At 48.7% G+C, this 16,695-nt stretch overlaps 1 protein-coding gene across 3 annotated transcripts in view; it reads left to right on the forward strand.

The window, feature by feature from the left end:
* The window catches only part of SH3BP4 (SH3 domain binding protein 4), a 36,942-nt gene extending 20,525 nt beyond the window's left edge, over positions 1-16,417 (forward strand). For all 3 annotated transcript variants that reach the window (XM_075094152.1, XM_075094151.1, XM_075094150.1), the window contains 4 exons: positions 2,533-2,755; positions 5,142-7,504; positions 14,744-14,932; positions 15,176-16,417. In XM_075094152.1, coding sequence (XP_074950253.1) covers positions 2,638-2,755; positions 5,142-7,504; positions 14,744-14,932; positions 15,176-15,400 — 2,895 coding nt within the window. In that variant the 5' untranslated portion in view covers positions 2,533-2,637 and the 3' untranslated portion in view covers positions 15,401-16,417. The remainder of the gene's footprint in view (positions 1-2,532; positions 2,756-5,141; positions 7,505-14,743; positions 14,933-15,175) is intronic.
* The last annotated feature ends 278 nt before the right edge of the window (positions 16,418-16,695 follow it).

Below are 16,695 nucleotides of genomic sequence, written 5' to 3' on the forward strand. Positions count from 1 at the left end.
GGGTGTGTGTAGAGGGGATCTTTCCAGCTATTTCTCCACACAACCACATCTGTCCAGACCTTTACCATAAAGCTTCCCATATATAGTTACATAAATACAGGAAGGGAGAGTGTCCCTGCAAATGCCAGGCACTGAGAGGTGTGTGGATACATCGGTGAGAGTTGGCAGTGCACGGCTGTAATGATTGATACAAAAAATTATTTGGCACTGGACTGCCAGGCAGGTATTTAAAAATATATTAATGGTTTGCACTTTGATTCACAGTGAAATCACCTACCTGGTCCTGTTTTCTTTCTTGCTTTGTGCAATGCTCACCAAGCAGGGGTGACCTTTGGGCTGTCAAAGTGTTTTTTGGTTTTTAACAGGATTGTGTGTAAGTGTTGCTAAAATTGGTGAAAACTTTGTCACTTGAGCTATTTCTGTGATGACGCTGCGTACCTCGTGCTGTATTTTGTGCCTGTGTAGCATGGAGGGCTTGAACCCTGCAGCTACGGAGATAAAAAAGCCCTGCAAGAGCCTACCTAGTGTCTGCAGGGTCTATTTAAGGGGAAGCAGTAAGTGTTTAAGGTCTTGCATGCCAGCTGGAAAATGTGCAGTCCCAAACAGTGCCTCGTATTAATGAGAAACAATATCCTGCCTGCTGTGGAGGTGCATTGCAAAGGGGCGAGCTGGATGGATGGTGAACCATGCTAGCTAACGAGAGTATCTTTCCTCTGTTCCCCTCTTCCCACTGACTGCTTACTGCTTTTTCTTGCTGCTAATGACAGCTCCAAGTCCCCTGTCTTACCTGGTCCAGCTCTGATAAGCGCAGTCTTGACTGAAAGCCTGGTTTCTCTGTATTTAATGCCTGCCAAGCCATCTCCCCTTGGGGTGCTACCAGCAGGACCTGAAACAATGCTCTTCTCAAAAGGAAAAGTGTTTGTACACAAGTTCTCCCTTCCCTTTTCTGGCTGAAGCCTGGTGCATCCCGTCTAGCTAACTGCATTCCCAGCATACCAGCCTAGGGGATGGCTTGGGAAGCATTTCAGGCAGGCTGGAGTATCTCCTGCTCTGGCTCTCCCCTGCAAATTTCCTCTTATTGCATTCCAGAAAAGGGCACCAAATCCTACAGGGCTTTCTGCTTCTCCTCGCTGCGCTGGCAGAGACAGACACGCTGGTTTAATAACAGCCAGCTGCAGCCAAAGTAATTGGCGCTTGTCTTCATGTTTCCGTCGGCTCCATATTCCCACCTAAGGAATTTGGGTTTGGGGGTTATTTTCTGCTTGATCTGATTTTCAAGCAGAGGGAGAACAGAAAAATTGCATGGGTAGAAAGGAAGAAAAGGGAGAAGGGAAAAACAGTGGTAGGAGTGGATGAAAAGCCCTGTGGGTTGCTGAATGCAAGCAGGGGATTTGGATATAACTTTTAATTGCACAGGGCTTTATTTTTAAGAACCATTAGCACTTTGCAGCTGGGCTGGAGTTTTGTGCCAGGTTTTTAGGGAGCAGGGTGTAGGGATGTCTGTAGGGATGCTGGATGGCAGGATTTACTGGGATGATGCCAGGTACATCAGACTGCTTACCTGCTCCCTGGTGCAAACCTGGAGGAGCAAAGGATGGTTCCGGCTCTGCGCTCCAGAGTCCTGCCTTCAGCTAGCAGAGAGGCACCAGGCTTGCCTGCTTGCCCACATGCTCCTGGCCTTTCTGGCTACCCTCCAAGCTCCAGAGGACATGGGTGACACCAGAGAAGGTCTTACCAGCACTTGCATCACCCATGATGTTGGTGTTCAAAGTGCTGGTGTGTTCTGCAGGCAGCTGGAAATCCTCTCGGCTCTGGTGTGCTGATGCAGGTTCTCTTCCACAGGGTTTCTGGAAGTGTTTTTGCAAGCATTTCTGGAAAAAAAGGAGAAAAAACCCTTTATTTTTATTTTTCCTCAAGTGAAGCAGGGCAGTTGGTGCAAGAAGGGACATTTCTCTGCCTGGTCCCTGCCTGGTCAGCAGGGAGGAAGCGGGAAGAGTCAGTCCCTATCCTGGGAGATCCTGGCGCTGTGGTGGGAGACAGTGATGACCTGGCTGAGCGTGCAGAAAGCCCAGTCTTGTGGGCCCTCCATACTCACTAAATACTGCGCTGGGCTCCCACAGCATCTGAGCACTTGATGGTTTTATAAATATGTATTACAGCAGCGTGCAAATGCCCTGAAAGGTCTTATGAAATGGGGAGAAGGACCAATTTACAAGCCTGAGAGCAACGTATTTCCGAATCACTATTCAAGGCAAGAGGGTTGTTTTGTACAGGATGGTGGCCAGCAGTAGTGTCCTGCAAGACCAGGCTGTCCTCGCTACCCAAAGCCCTTGGTGATTTGTAGGCAGTGCCGTGCTCATTAGGAGCACCCAGTTTATTTTACCTGATGCTTTAAGGAGAACCCAAGGATGTTCTCCTGTATTGGCACCGCAGGGTTGGTGTGCGCCTGGGGAGAGTGTTACAGGTGTGTGGGGTGGCATGGTGGGACCTGGAGCTTTTGCTAATGTGCGGCGGTTCCTTTCTCTCCCCCAGGCTGGTTCCCCAAGGTGACGCCAGGGTCCCCGTAGCTGGCTTCGGTCGCAGAGTGGCCATGGCTGCCTAGCACTCCCTGGGACCGCGGGGGTCGGTGGGCCGGAGATGGCGGCACAGAGGATCAGGGCGGCCAACTCAGGTGGCCTGCCGCGATGCAAGTCGGAGGGGACGCTCATCGACCTCGGTGAGGGCTTCGCCGAGACCAGCCTCTGCGACGTCAAAGGTGCGGAGTGATGGGTGGGGACGATGCCCTCTCCTCAATTCGGGTGCTTTCTCTCACCCCGGGGGTCTGGGAGGGGTTTTGGTTAAAAAATAGCAGACAGCAACTGCTGGGGAAGAGCAGCAAGCGCTGATGAGCACATGCGCAGGTGCAAGGATGGGCATGGGCCTGACACCAAGAGAGAGGTGACAGTGACAAGGTGGTTGCAAGGGTTTGTTTTCCACTTCCTCAGCGCGTGGAGCTTGCAGGTTGCTTGAATAATCCTTTTTCTTCCTTTTATCACTTTCTTTTCAGCTGTATTTGCCTTACCCAGCATAAAAGCCACATTCAGGTGAGAGGGGAATTACTGTTCCCCTGGCAGAAATGGATCCCAAGAAATAACTCCATGTGGAAGTTAGCATGTGCCGATGGTCTTCAAAAATAATCATGGACAAAAGCGATCGCTTTTGCAGGTGTAGCAAGAGGAGTCCCAAACATCAAACACTCTTGCTGCAAATTAGATTGTTTTTAATGCAAAAATAGGAATTACTTCTATTCTCCAAGGGGTCTGCTGCTTTGAGCAGATCTGTGTTAACTCTGGCACTGCGTTGGCTGCCTGCCCAGCTGTGGGGGGACATGGGGACATGGCCACTCACCCATCTGATCCGAAGGGATGGGGAGACTGAAAATGCCCTGTCCTGCAGACAGCTTGGGCTGCAGTGCTGGGTTAACAGTGGCCTCCCACCAGGGTGGTAAAATAGTTTCAATATGGAATTTGTATATAGTTTTACGCTGAATAAATGTCCTCACAACTTTCCCTACCTTCTGGTGGAGGAAGCAGATGAATGATGAGTTGTTCAGGATGTGTGCAAACTCTTCCTGATATTTTGATCCCTAGAGTATATTTAAAGACTTTTCTTTGCTTGTCTGTGCCTTCGCTTGCCATGTACTTTCTGTGTCCAAGAAGTGCTGCCAGCCTGCAGTCAGTGACCACAGGATTGCGCAGTCTGATCTGTCATCCCTTTGTTTCTGGGATTTTTAGGGGCTTCCTGTGTTTCTTAAATCCCCCTTTTTGCTCCAGAGAGTATTTAAGCCTACTGAAGCAGATGCAGTCCCAGTTCTCTTACAGCTCTGTATTGGTGAAAATCCAGCTCTCTTTGTTTTCTTAGCAAGATAACACACATTTGAATGTTAGTGTAACATCATCTGTAGCTTATTTCTGGTGTCTTTTTACAGAAATAGGTCCTGAAAGTGAGAACAAAAGCAATAAAAATGGTGACAGCGTGAGTATCTGCAGGCGTGACCCAGCTGTTTCGCTTGTAATTGGGATCCCCAGGCAAATTGACTTCTGGCTGGCGCTGCTGAAAGGGAGATTGGAGATGCTGCTAGGACCATGTCAGCACTGCATGAGGGTGATGCTGTGCTTCTTTCTGAGGGTTCAAACTACACGACCTTCTTTAGAAATTGAGTTAATTTTTCTTGAGGAGCTTTGAAACACAGGTGCTAGGTAAGAGAGGTGAGATGCTGATTTTGTGGCTGGTGTAACGTGAAAAAGTAGGAATATGACATGCCCTTAGTGGGTACCCTTAGCTGTTTCTTGCACTGAAATGTGAGCTGTTTTACCGGTGCAGGAGAGTGGTTACAAGAGAACAAGAGTACTTTTAGCCTGTGAATGTTATGTGTTAAACTGCAGCAGCACGGGTGACTATTTGCATGGAGCGTGCAATGGCAGTACTAAAGAGCTGCTGGTGAAAGACCTTGAGATACTGCTGAGAAAATTGGTAGGATAGTGGCTCTTCCCATGTAGCAATTGTTGAGAACCCCACCTCATTAATTTCTGTTATTTCAAATGTGAGCATTTCAGAGGATGCCTGTGATTCTGACACGTGCCCATAGGAGCTTAGGTCCCAACATGCCAGGTGAAAAGGAAAGCTGTTAAGAAGTGACTCCCACTCCCTCAAGACTCCTTCCAATACATCTTGTGCATCGTTCATCAGGGAGTTTCGCAAGGCTGTGGGATGCTGGCATCTTGTACAGGAGAAACCGCATGGGGCTCAGCGTCAAGGGGGAGGCTTGTTGCTAAGACATTTGACTGAACTGGGAGGATAACAAGCTGCTGCTTCTCCTGTCTTGGCTTCTGCTGCTCTTCCCAGCTGTGTTGATGCCTGTCCCTTTAGATTGTGAACCCTTTGGGGAAGGGGAAGATGAATGTACCAGATGTAGTGGAGGGAGAAGTTTTGTGTAAAAATTTTAGTGGGGAAAAAAAGTACCTGTAGGTTTGAGAGGCTTTAAACCTACATTATTTCACTGCTTAAAGTAGTGCAGATGGCTTACCTACAATTAATGATTGCAAGTAATTTGTGACTCTTGTGGATTGCTTACAGTGCTGTTTTTCATCTTGGTTTTGCAGTGCCTTCTCCTAGTGCCTTGCTGGTTGACAATCCCACGTGCTTTGGAAATGCAAAGGAAGTAATAGCAATCAAAGATTACTGTCCAACTAATTTCACCACTTTGAAGTTCTCCAAGGGGGACCACCTTTATGTCTTAGACACATCAGGAGGTGAGTGGTGGTATGCTCACAACACCACGGAAATGGGTTATATCCCTTCCTCCTACGTCCAGCCTGTAAACTACCGCAACTCTTCCTTAACGGACAGTGGGATGATAGACAATCTACTAGAGAGCCCCGATGAGGGGGTCAAAGAGTTAGACCTGCTTGGAGAATGGACTGACGTGAAAAGAAACTCTGTGAAAACCTACAGTAACAACCCGTTCTTGAACAGAGCCCAGACGAACCCGTTTCTGAATGGGAATTTGCAAACAGTGCCCAGCTCAGACAAAGAGTCCAACTCCAGTGTCGCCCTTGACTTGCTGCTCTTTGACACAGGGGCTCCTACTTCAACTGTTTGCAGTTTGGCCGCTAATAGCAGCCTGGGTAACATTTTTGATGAGTTTCCATCCACAAACAGGCTGGATCTGGAACAGCCTGTGAAAAGGGACAATCCCTTCTTCAGAAGTAAACGCTCTTACAGTTTGTCTGAACTGTCTGTTCTTCAAGCCAAGTCGGACACTCCGGCATCATCGGGTTTCTTCAGTGGTTTGAAGTCTCCCACCCCTGAGCAGTTCCAGAGCCGGGAAGATTTTAGGACAGCATGGCTGAACCACAGGAAGCTGGCTCGGTCTTGCCATGACTTGGATTTGCTTGGCCAAAATCCTGGCTGGGGTCAGACGCAACCAGTGGAAACCAACATTGTCTGCAAGCTGGATAGCTCTGGTGGAGCCGTTCAGCTTCCAGACACCAACATCAGCATCCACGTGCCAGAGGGTCACGTATGCCCTGGGGAAACGCAGCAGATCTCCATGAAAGCGATGCTGGATCCGCCGCTGGAGCTGAACAGTGACAAGTGCAGCACAATCAGCCCAGTCCTGCAGATCAAACTCAGTAACATGGAGGTGAAAACCTTCATCATTCTGGAGATGAAGGTGTCAGCAGAGGTTAAGAACGACATTATGAGCAAGAGTTTGGTAGGACTGCAGTGCCTGCGGAGCGACATGAAAGAGGGGCCATACGCACCGGTGCAGCTGAGCTATTCATATGGGGACACAATCCAGGTGCAGCTGGAGAACCTGGAGCCTTGCATGTACATTGCGGCCGTAGCCCAGGGGCAGAACATCCTCTACCCTTACACCGTTTGGGATTACATCAGCAAGAAGATCACAGTTGGTGTCTACGGCCCAAAACACATTCACCCTTCCTTTAAAACTGTCGTGGCCATGTTCGGGCATGAATGTGCACCCAAGACTCTCCTGGTGAACGAGGTCACGAGGCAATCCCATAGCCCAGCTCCTGTTGCCCTCCAGCTCTGGGGTAAGCATCAGTTTGCTCTGTCCCGGCCTCAGGACCTCAAGCTCTGCATGTTTTCCAACATGACCAACTACGAGGTGAAAGCTAGTGAGCAAGCCAAAATTGTGCGGGGCTTCCAGATGAAGCTGGGCAAGGTCAGCCGCCTTATCTTTCCCATTGCGTCCCACGACCCCAATGAGCTCTCAGACTTCACACTAAGGATACAGGTCAAGGATGACAAGGACGCCATTTTGACCCAGTTCTGCGTCCAGACGCCGCAGCCGCCTCCAAAAAGTGCCATCAAACCGACGGGACAGAGGCGATTCCTCAAGAAGAATGAGGTTGGAAAGATCATCCTTTCCCCTCTGGCTGCCACTGCCAAATACCCAGTTTTTCAGGATCGGCCAGTATTGAGCTTGAAGTACGGCAAACTGCTGAAGACAGTGGTGCGGCAAAGCAAGAACCACTATTTGCTGGAGTATAAGAAAGGAGATGTCATAGCACTCCTTAGTGAGGAGAAGATCAGGTTGAAAGGGCAGCTGTGGACCAAGGAGTGGTATATTGGCTACTACCAGGGAAAAATAGGCCTTGTGCACACCAAAAATGTGCTGGTGGTTGGGAAGGTTAAGCCCAGCTACTTCTCTGGGCCAGATCTTACCACCAGCCTGTTGCTCGAGCAGATCCTGAGGCCCTGCAAGTTCCTGACCTATATCTACGCTTCTGTGAGGACTCTGCTCATGGAGAACCTCAGCAGCTGGCGGTCCTTCGCCGATGCGCTGGGGTATTTGAACTTGCCGCTCACATTTTTCTGCCGAGCGGAGCTGGACAGCGAGCCAGAGCGAGTGGCCTCCGTCTTGGAGAAGCTGAAGGAAGACTGCAACAACACTGAGAACAAGGAGAGGAAATCTTTCCAGAAGGAGCTGATGACAGTAAGTCTGAGGTCTGACGAGGGTGTCTTAATTCTGTGCCATGCAGAGTGATTAGAATGAACAGGAGGTAGAAGTTTCCTAATTCAGCCTGTAGAAAATTAAGTCCATCTTTTAACGACTTCTGCAGGCTGCTCCTCAGAGCCAGATGAAAGTTCAGCCCTGTGGTTGTTCTCATTGGCAGGTTCCTGGTTTAACAGGATCGTGGCCATAAATGAGGGACGTAGTGGGTGAAATGCCATAGGTACATGTTGTGTAAGGGCAGCAAACAGGCTTGCTTTGGAAGGTAGCTAATCTGAAGCCTGTGAAGATCAAAGTGATTTTGGTCCAGTGTTTTCATAGCACTCAGCTGGTCTCTTCTGGGTATTTACATTTCAGCCTTCAGTGTTGCATGGTTCAAGGAATTACTCAAGAGTTGCTGGTCTCCTCAACCTCTGTGTCAAAGCGTGCATTGTTGAAGGCAATACTGATGGAAAACAGGAAGAAGGGCAAGAAACATAAAAGCTCTTCCTATGTTGGGTGGCATGGGTTAGCCACCTCTCAGGTCACATACTTCTGAATTGCTAAGTGTATCAAAGTGTGCTGGAGAGAGGTTTTATGGCTGCTGTGAAGAATGATGCTACTACACCTTTGCCTTCATGAAACAACCTCAGATTCCTATATAATAATCTTAGGTTATGTCTGCCCCATCTATCTTTGAGAGAGATGGCAGCTAAACCAAGGGTATCTCTGACTTGGGATGCTTTACTTCCAACTGTTGATCGCATTTGCAAATTGACATGCATGGCTTGCTTCTGTCCCAAAAGGTGTTTGGGGAAGTGCAGCCTTCACGTATTTCTAGGGTGCTGACAGGAAGTCTCTTACAAGAAACCATCTTCATGATAATTTCTAGCATTTCATAGGAAGTCAGCCAAAGAAAATACAGGACAAAATGTCTGGAAGAGATTTGCAGCTCTCACCTCTTAACAGTCTCTCCAGCAGAAGCAAGATAACTGAGTTACAGCCAATCGTGTGGTTTAGAATGCGAGCTGAATTAAGGAATAGCAAAAGCTTTGCTTGGCAGTGATGGGTGCAGGCAGCAGGGCAGGAACATGCAGCACACAAAATGAAATTATGAGTAGGCAGCCTGAGTAAAGAGCCGAATGAAGTATTTAATCTCCCAAACCCCCTTTAATAAGAAGGGGGAAATTTGAGGATCAAGTGTGAGGTATAAGGCATTATGAAGAGTACGGAGCTCTTCGTTATTCACAGAAATATTTTCCAGTGAGTTCCCAGTGCCTGAGCACCACTTTGTGGCCCATGGGGCAATGTTTTGTCTTTGACTTTCAGGTGCCAGGTCATGCCACCAACACTGCCTCTGTTAAAGGGTTCTTCTGGCTGTCGCATGCAGTTGTGTCATCTTTCTGGAGCCATCCAGGAAGGGAAAATACCCACCGTGGTAGCCAAGGCCGGTGTCTGGCTGTGTAGTTCCCCCCCAAGGGAGGGTTTGCTCCTTTAATCATTTGCGTTGGTGAGCAGTGGGATGCAATCTGTGCTCCTCTTGCTGGGTGGTTCCAAGGGCTTTCTGCTATTTGCCTTACAACTTTGCAAAGCTATAAGTGTTTCTTTTATCTATTCCCTTTGTCTCCGGGGGTCCCAGGCAGTCTGTAGGTCGCAGAAAAATCCATGCCAGACCTTAGTGGGGAGACAAAGGGAAAGATAAGGCTCTCTTGGATACTCACATTGCAGCTAACTGAAGGGGAAGGCTGTAAGCTGCAGGAAAACATCCTGCTCCCCAAGGGATGTCTGCAGTGGAGCGTCCCAGAGCAGGTTTTAGTTTTGTTATTTGAATGGAGGCTAATCCTGAGCATTGGCTCTGTTTCCTGTTCTTTTGGAGTCTGAGCCTGTTGATAAAGGATGAGCTCCATTCCTGGTGGAAGATCACGCTTCTTCTAAACCCCTTGCTGCTGTCAAATCCTCCTTAGCTTATGGAGAAATCAGACTGAGTTTTGGTTTTGGTGGTTGGGGTTTTTTTTAATTTTTTTAAAAGAAATAGATGTTTCAGGGGGTGACAAAGGAGTAGTAATGTATCTTATTGTGTTTGAATCTGATTTTATTTGTAACAAATGAACTCGCTTTCTGGTGTCTGCTGGCAAGAAAAACTGGTTGGCTTAAGTGCTGATCTGGCTGTTTCATCTTAAAGTTGGTTGTCTCCTCTCAAAGGGACTGTGAAGGGAGAAGTAGTAAGCAGGCTTATCTCACTTCAGCGTTGAGTACACAAGATTGCAGTGGCAGAACCATGTACCAGCAGCCAAGCATGGAAAAGCCCAGTCGCTATAACTAGTTAATAAGTAATCTGCACTTAATTATTACTTTTCTAATCTAGCACTAGGAGCAGTCTGTGAAGGTAACTGGGTAAATGTTGCTCAGAAGGTAGTCATCGCATCAGAAAGAGAAACCTACTTCTCCCCTTCCTCCTCCCTGGCCATTGAAAGTAGGCAGCACGCTAAAAGTTCTTGCTAAAAAAACCTGGGCGCAGTTGTAAGACCACCTTGTTGCAGGCTGGTCATCTAGTGACAGTACTATTTGGTCCTTGGGAGCTGGGGTTAGACCTGTGATGAGGCACAGCATTTCTCTTTCTCTGGATTTTCAATATGGTGTTTTTATAGAGCATTTATCGTCCTTTCCAAGAGACACTGCCGTTGGGAAAAACGTGGGTCTTCTGGGAATGCCACTGGGCATGTCAGCAGAGCGCTGTGGAAACTTATGAGCTTTTTCTTCCATGCTACTTCTAAAGATCATGCAGAAGTTGATGATTGGTTTTTTTCTTCCCCCATTTTTTTCTATCATTTTTTCTGACTGCAAGTATCTCCATGCTGCCTTTTTTCTACCAAAATATACTGCTTGTCCCTAGTGTGTGCAGACCCCAAAGAGCTGCTGGTGGGCTCAAGCAGTCCTTTGTGTCCTGCAGAGCAGGGTGTCTGCTTGCTTGGACCTTGTGCTGGCATGCCTGGAGCGTGCCAGCCCAAGGTTGCTCATGTTGGGCTCCTCTTGCTCATCCATCCCAAAGCAACCTGCTTGCTAATGGTAGTCCTTGTGCTGAATTTGGGTCCAGGAGGAAAACCAGACTCCTACTCTTCTTCTGCCTTTGTGGGAAAAAATCCCCACCATGTGTATAGATCTTGGACGTTGCTCCCCTAAGGAATCACACTGCACCGTGCTGAAGTTGGTGGGATGTTTTCTGTAGGGCACGGCTTGTCCTTGCATAGCCAAGTTGCTTGCAGCACAGAAGGAGGAGGAGTCACTTGCAGGCTTTCAGCAAGGTGTTCTTAATGCACAGCAATTGTACGACTTGCCCTGCGCCCCTATCAATAAATAGAAAGCTGCAGAAATGCCACCGATGTCTTTCAGCTATTGTGTTGTCAGGCTCCTTGCTCTGCAGGCAGTATGAGACAACCTGCATTTATTTTCTGGGGCTGTCAGGAAATCCTTACTGCCTTCCCATCCCCAGTGCAGGAGTTGCGGGCTCTGTGTTCTTGTTCCCATGCAATTGTGGTCCTGCAAAAAAAAAAAAAGCTGCCTGTGATTGCACTTGGCTGATGGCACTTGGCATCCCTTCTTCTGAAATGACACCTTTCTCCCCATGTTTGAGGAGGTCCTGGGGCTGTGAAGACTGGAGCTAGGTGAGAGCTGCAGCATGGGGCTGCCCCAGGCACATCCCCTGCCTGTCCTGCCTGCCATGCTTAGGTCACATCCCTGCATACGTCCCCGCAGCAGTTAATGGGACACTAAATATTATTGCTTAGGGTAACTGCATCTCATCTTCCCCTGCCAAACACCCTACAGGCATTTTGGGGGTGGCTAATGTGTGATAACACTTGGACCCCTGGGGTGCTTTCCAATTTAAATGCTATTTAAAAAAAAAAATAAATTAATTAACAGCTTCCTTGTGGGTCTTGTGCCACGCTTCGCGGTCACATGTGAACTTGGCAATGCTTTCTGTTCCTGGAGGAAAGGAGAAAGGCTTTTACTCCTTTAGTCCGACTGAAGATGAGGAAGAAAGAAGAACCCACAGCTCAGATGGCTCCTCCGGAGCACGTGGGAGTCAAGGCTGGACCATGGGGGGGCTGCGTATTTGTGCATGGGAGAGCGAGCAGCGCTGGAGGCTCACAGAGTCCGGAGTGGACCATGAAGGTTGCAGTGATGGGCATGGGCAGGGGTGGCTGCACATCTGCAGGTGGTCTTTGGATTGCCTGTTGCTTCTAGCTTGGCTTGCTTTCTTCCAGATACTGGTTTCCATCATTAGAGGATGGGAAATGGGATTCTGCATTTCAGAGTCAGGATGCAAATTCAGAAATTCAGCCTCCCCGGATGCCTTTTAAGTGGAGGCGCTCTGTGCTGCTTTGAACTGGGATTTAAATATCAAACCATCTCCTTTGCTGAGTGCTTGTCTGGTGGAGCAGGCTTGGAGCTGCTTGAGGTTAAAAAATACTTTGGAGGATGCTGGGAAGGCACAGCCCAGGTCGCGCCTCAGCAGGGAGCACGGCTGGGTACTGAGGGGTGGAGATGTGGTGGTGCACCCAGCTCTCTGGGGAGGTTTGTCCAGGGTGAGGGAGGAGGATGGAAAGAAATTGTAGCATAATCCTAAAAGCACCTGCTGGAGGATTAAATCTGTTGTGAGCCATGCTCATCCCAGCCGGGCAGTCGGGGCTTCCAGGAGAGCTGCATGTGTTTCATGTATTTCTGTAACAGAGGGACCGAGTTGTGCCCAGGCCAAAAAAAGTGTCACTGTTACCACTAATATTTCCTCTTTGACTCTGACCTTAGTGGCTGTGTGTCCTTCTTGCACCCATCCCCACTTGGCTTTGCTGCTGTCCCCATCTCCCATCATCTCTGCCCACTCGCCTGTGTTTTCCCCAGCCCAGAATGTGCATGTTGAGCCTCTCCAGCTTAAATCATCAGGGGCAAAGTGTAGGAAGTAGGTGTTTCTGTGGCCATCAGTAGGTTTCAGAGTTAACATGCTGTGCTGCAGGGAGCAGTCAGTCTCTTCCAAAGCTGTTGCTTCAAGCAATTGTACAGTTCTCAGTCACATGGCCTCCGAGCTACGTTACTTGATGCTGTTTTCTTGTTCATATCAAGTAGCAGAAGGAACAGGAGACTCATCTCCTGCAGCTCTGTCCTTAAACCCTGTGGTTTGCTCCTGGTCGCTGTCTCTGCTGCCTCAGACCTGCTTGGCCTCCGGCAGGAGATGGGAGCAGCTCGTTTAGCCTGCTTTGTGAAATACCGGGTTGTTTGGGGGTTTTCATGCCGGCAGTTGAGCTGCCTGGAAACGGAGGTTTGAGGATGCTAAATCTGCCCTTCCTTAGGACCATCCAAATCCTCTGCCTGCAGAGGAGAGAGTGGTGAATCTGTGGGCTGGGTAGTAAGGTAGCGTTGCTGGAGAGCTGGGCACAGAGTGCTCTGCGGAGATGGTTGTGGCACAGGTGTGAGATCTAAATGCTTCTAAATGCCCTTTTTTTTTAAAAAAAATGCTCTTTTAAATGTATTTTCTTTGCTTGCTTAACAATAGGGTTTATTACTTATCTTGCTAGCACAGGAAACCAGTGTAAGCGCTTCAGAGGAACAAACAAACACCGGTCTGCAGCTGTAATTAGATTCGAGCCCAGCTTTGAGATGGAAACAGATAAGGAAAAAATTGACATGCATTTGCTTTGCAGATTGCTGGAGCGGTTTCAGATGTTCCCATCTTCCCCCACTTGTGCCTGTGAAACCGCCTGTGCAAGGTCTTAACCCTTCTTTTGCTCCAGAGCCAAACCAGTTGGGGTTTGCCTAGACCCCCCCCTTGGCAGGAGAGGATGTCAGGACCCACGGTGGCAGAAAGTGAGAGGATTCTGGCTGTGTGTGGACCACCACACCCATGGTTTCTGTAATAACCAGCCTTGTGCTGTTGTGAAGTTGTCAGGGATGTTCCCAAGGGGGACGTGTGTGCCAGTGTGGTTCCTTGGCTGTTTGCTGGTGTTCAGCATCCCTCAGGGGGCTGTCCTCTTCATCCCTGAGCTGTGGTTTGCCTTTATTGAAGTGGGACCTCCTGTTGAAACACTGGCCCCTTTGTGTTCGCACATCCTGGAGCCACCATCCAGAGTCTGCTGGTGCCATGACTCTGGATCTGGCTGTAGGAAAACGAGGGTACTCAGCAAACTATCACCCAAGGCATAGCTGGGCCCTGTTTGTTTGGTTTCCATGTTTTAAAAACAGGATGCCTGTTTTGTAATATACCTTCCTGTAGCCAGTTTTCTTTCTGAGGTGGGATTTGTCCAGGGACTGGAGTTGCTGCTGAGGCTATGGCAGCCCACAGGCTCTGGCAGAGGATGGGGGAAGCCCTGGTGAGTGGGGTGTTGATTCTGTTGGTCAGATCCTGTCCTCTGATATTTGCTACTTAAATGCTTCCTTTCCTGGGCTGCACTGTGTGTTTTCCCCTGTTGCAACTCGCTTTCCACTTTGAGTAGATTTTAGTGTGATTTGGTACCTAAAGATAGGACCTAACACAGCTCTATCATTTTCTTCCTGGCTAAGATATCACTGGCTAGAAAACTGTTACTGCTGCAGTTCCGCTTCCCCACTTCAAAATCATTTGCAGAAAATCTCAGCTGTTTGGACAATAAACAATGCAGAAGGAGGTGGTTTCTGATCTGGCATGGGAAGGCAGAGGGGGCAGTGAAAGGAGCAAGAACATCCCTAGACCAGCAGTGGTCTTGTAGTGCTGCCAAGTGGCCATTTGCCTGGGTCTCACCCCAGCCCATCTCCCGAAGCTGATGTCGAGGTTCTCATCCAAAAATGTTCTGGCTGGCCGGTACCCACCCATCCGTGCTGAAGGACGGTGCTTCTCCGGGCTCGGGGAGGCAAGCTGCATGGACTGTGCTGGATTAGTTATCTTGATTAAAGACATCTGTTCTTCTCAGCCCCTGGGATGCTTTAAACTGCTTATGGTGGCGCCTGAACATCTTGAGGGGTTGCCTGGAAAATAAAGCTGCATTGGCCAGCCCAGGCTGCAAGCCTTGTTGAACAGGGTAGGGTGCTTTGTTCAATTAATGGGATTACTCTTCTGTTGAGCTTGGTGGCCTAATTTCACCGGCTGTCACCAAAAAGGGGTTGGGAGGATTTTTGGGGTGGCTTCTTGAGGGACTTCCCTGTACAGTTCCCTGGTCACCTGCCATCTACTGTCCGCCTTGACTCTCTGGTTTGGTTTTCACCACTGTCCCTCAGGCTCTGCTGAAAATGGACTGCCAGGGGCTGGTCGTCCGGCTCATCCAGGACTTTGTGCTACTGACCACAGCCGTGGAGGTGGCCCAGCGCTGGAGGGAGCTTGCTGAGAAGCTCGCCAAGGTCTCCAAGCAGCAGATGGATGCTTACGAGGCCCCGCACCGGGACAAGACAGGGGCAGTGGACAGCGAGGTGAGAGCAGATGGATCTTGGTCTCCATGGGTCCCCTAGGGTTGCAGATACCTCCGGGGCATGTTGTTATGGAGCACTTTTTGGGGGGATAAAAGGGGTTTGGGTGTGCTGGGGAAATTTGGGGGTGTTTTTCCCTGGGAATGAGTTTCTTCTGGGATGGGGATGTGTTGGGGATGACATCACTTGCTCACTGGCCATACAGCTCAGCTCTGATCCCCTCTCTCTTCTGCCTCATCACTGCAGGCCATGTGGAAGCCAGCATATGACTTCCTTCTCACCTGGAGCAGCCAGATGGGTGACAGCTACCGTGACGTGATCCAGGAGCTGCACACTGGGCTGGACAAGATGAAGAACCCCATCACCAAGCGCTGGAAGCATCTCACTGGCACCCTAATCCTCGTCAACTCTTTGGACATGCTGCGGGCAGCTGCCTTCAGCCCACAAGACCATGAGGATTTTGCCATCTAGGTCATGTGGCGATGTTTTTGTCCACCTCTCATTTGCTGTTTTCTTTCTGTGCTTTCTTTCCCCCTTTTTTTTTAAGCAGTTGACTTTAAAAAGAAGCAGAGATTGCTCTCCCCGGGTTTTAAGAGGCCAAAGTTTGCAAGTTCTCCATTGGGACTGGAAATCAGCAGGAGACATCCCTCCTTGATGGGAGGGCATCCAGAGGGGGATGGCTTTTCATATGACATTGATACCAGTTAAACTATTTCTTACTAAAAAACTTTAAAGGGGGCAAGGGGGTGGGGAGGGTTCACAAAAGAGATCACATTTTTTAGGCATTTACAAATAAAAGTCTAATTTTTGTAACGATCAGTAAAGGTTGGAACCACTTTGGGGGGAAACTGTGGGGTTTTTTTACATTGTAGAAACTGCTTTTAAACTATCATTTTTGAGATGAACGTGAGTCATGTAGATATGTATTTTAAGAGTAAGCACAGTAAATGCCCACCCTCACCACCACAGTCATGCTTTGGCACACTACCAGATGTGACTGTAAAGCACCATATGGACTTGGGATGTCCTTGACCCAACAAGCATCTTACACCAAAAAAGGAGCTTTTCTTTTTTATTATTCTTCACAGGCCCTGAGAGGTGTTTTGTTGATTTTTTTGTTTTGTTTTATTTTCATGTCTCTGCAAACATGCATTTTCTCGTTTGTGGTCAGGGAGATGCTCGTTGCCTGTTTTCAGATACATAGGTACCATTTTTAACCAGGAAAATTGGTTGCTGCCCCTTGCGCTTCATCGCACTTGGGTGCTGCAGGAGATCTCTGGAAGAAGCTGGAGGTTTGGGATTCAGCAGAGACCCTCTTGGGAGATAGACCAGGAGAGTGGTGAGAGTGTGGCTCACCCTCTCATGGCAGCAAACTGCTTGGGCTGCTCCTCTCCAGATGCTCCTGCTCTGGGGAAGAGGCCAGAAAAGGAGAAGGAGTTGCCATCCATATATCCCTTTACACACACCACACACACACACACACACACACACACACAAATAAAAAAAAAAAAAAAAGGAAAAGAGAAGATGTTTCTCCTAGTTTGAAATCTGAGCTCACTGGAGATGCTCCAGATGCACTATGCGACTTAATTGCTCATTGCCGTTGATTTCAGACGGCTTTGAGTGGGGCTTTTCAAGGCTCCCAAAGCCCAGTTTAACTTGTAAATAGTCTTTGCTATAAACCTGATGCCATTGAGCTAAGTATTTGCAGCACCAAGTGCCCGTATTTTTCCCTGTTTGTTTTATAGCTGAGTCTTTTGAATGAC

The sequence above is a fragment of the Phalacrocorax aristotelis genome, chromosome 5 (assembly GCF_949628215.1).
Source record: "Phalacrocorax aristotelis chromosome 5, bGulAri2.1, whole genome shotgun sequence".
Classification (NCBI taxonomy): domain Eukaryota; kingdom Metazoa; phylum Chordata; class Aves; order Suliformes; family Phalacrocoracidae; genus Phalacrocorax; species Phalacrocorax aristotelis.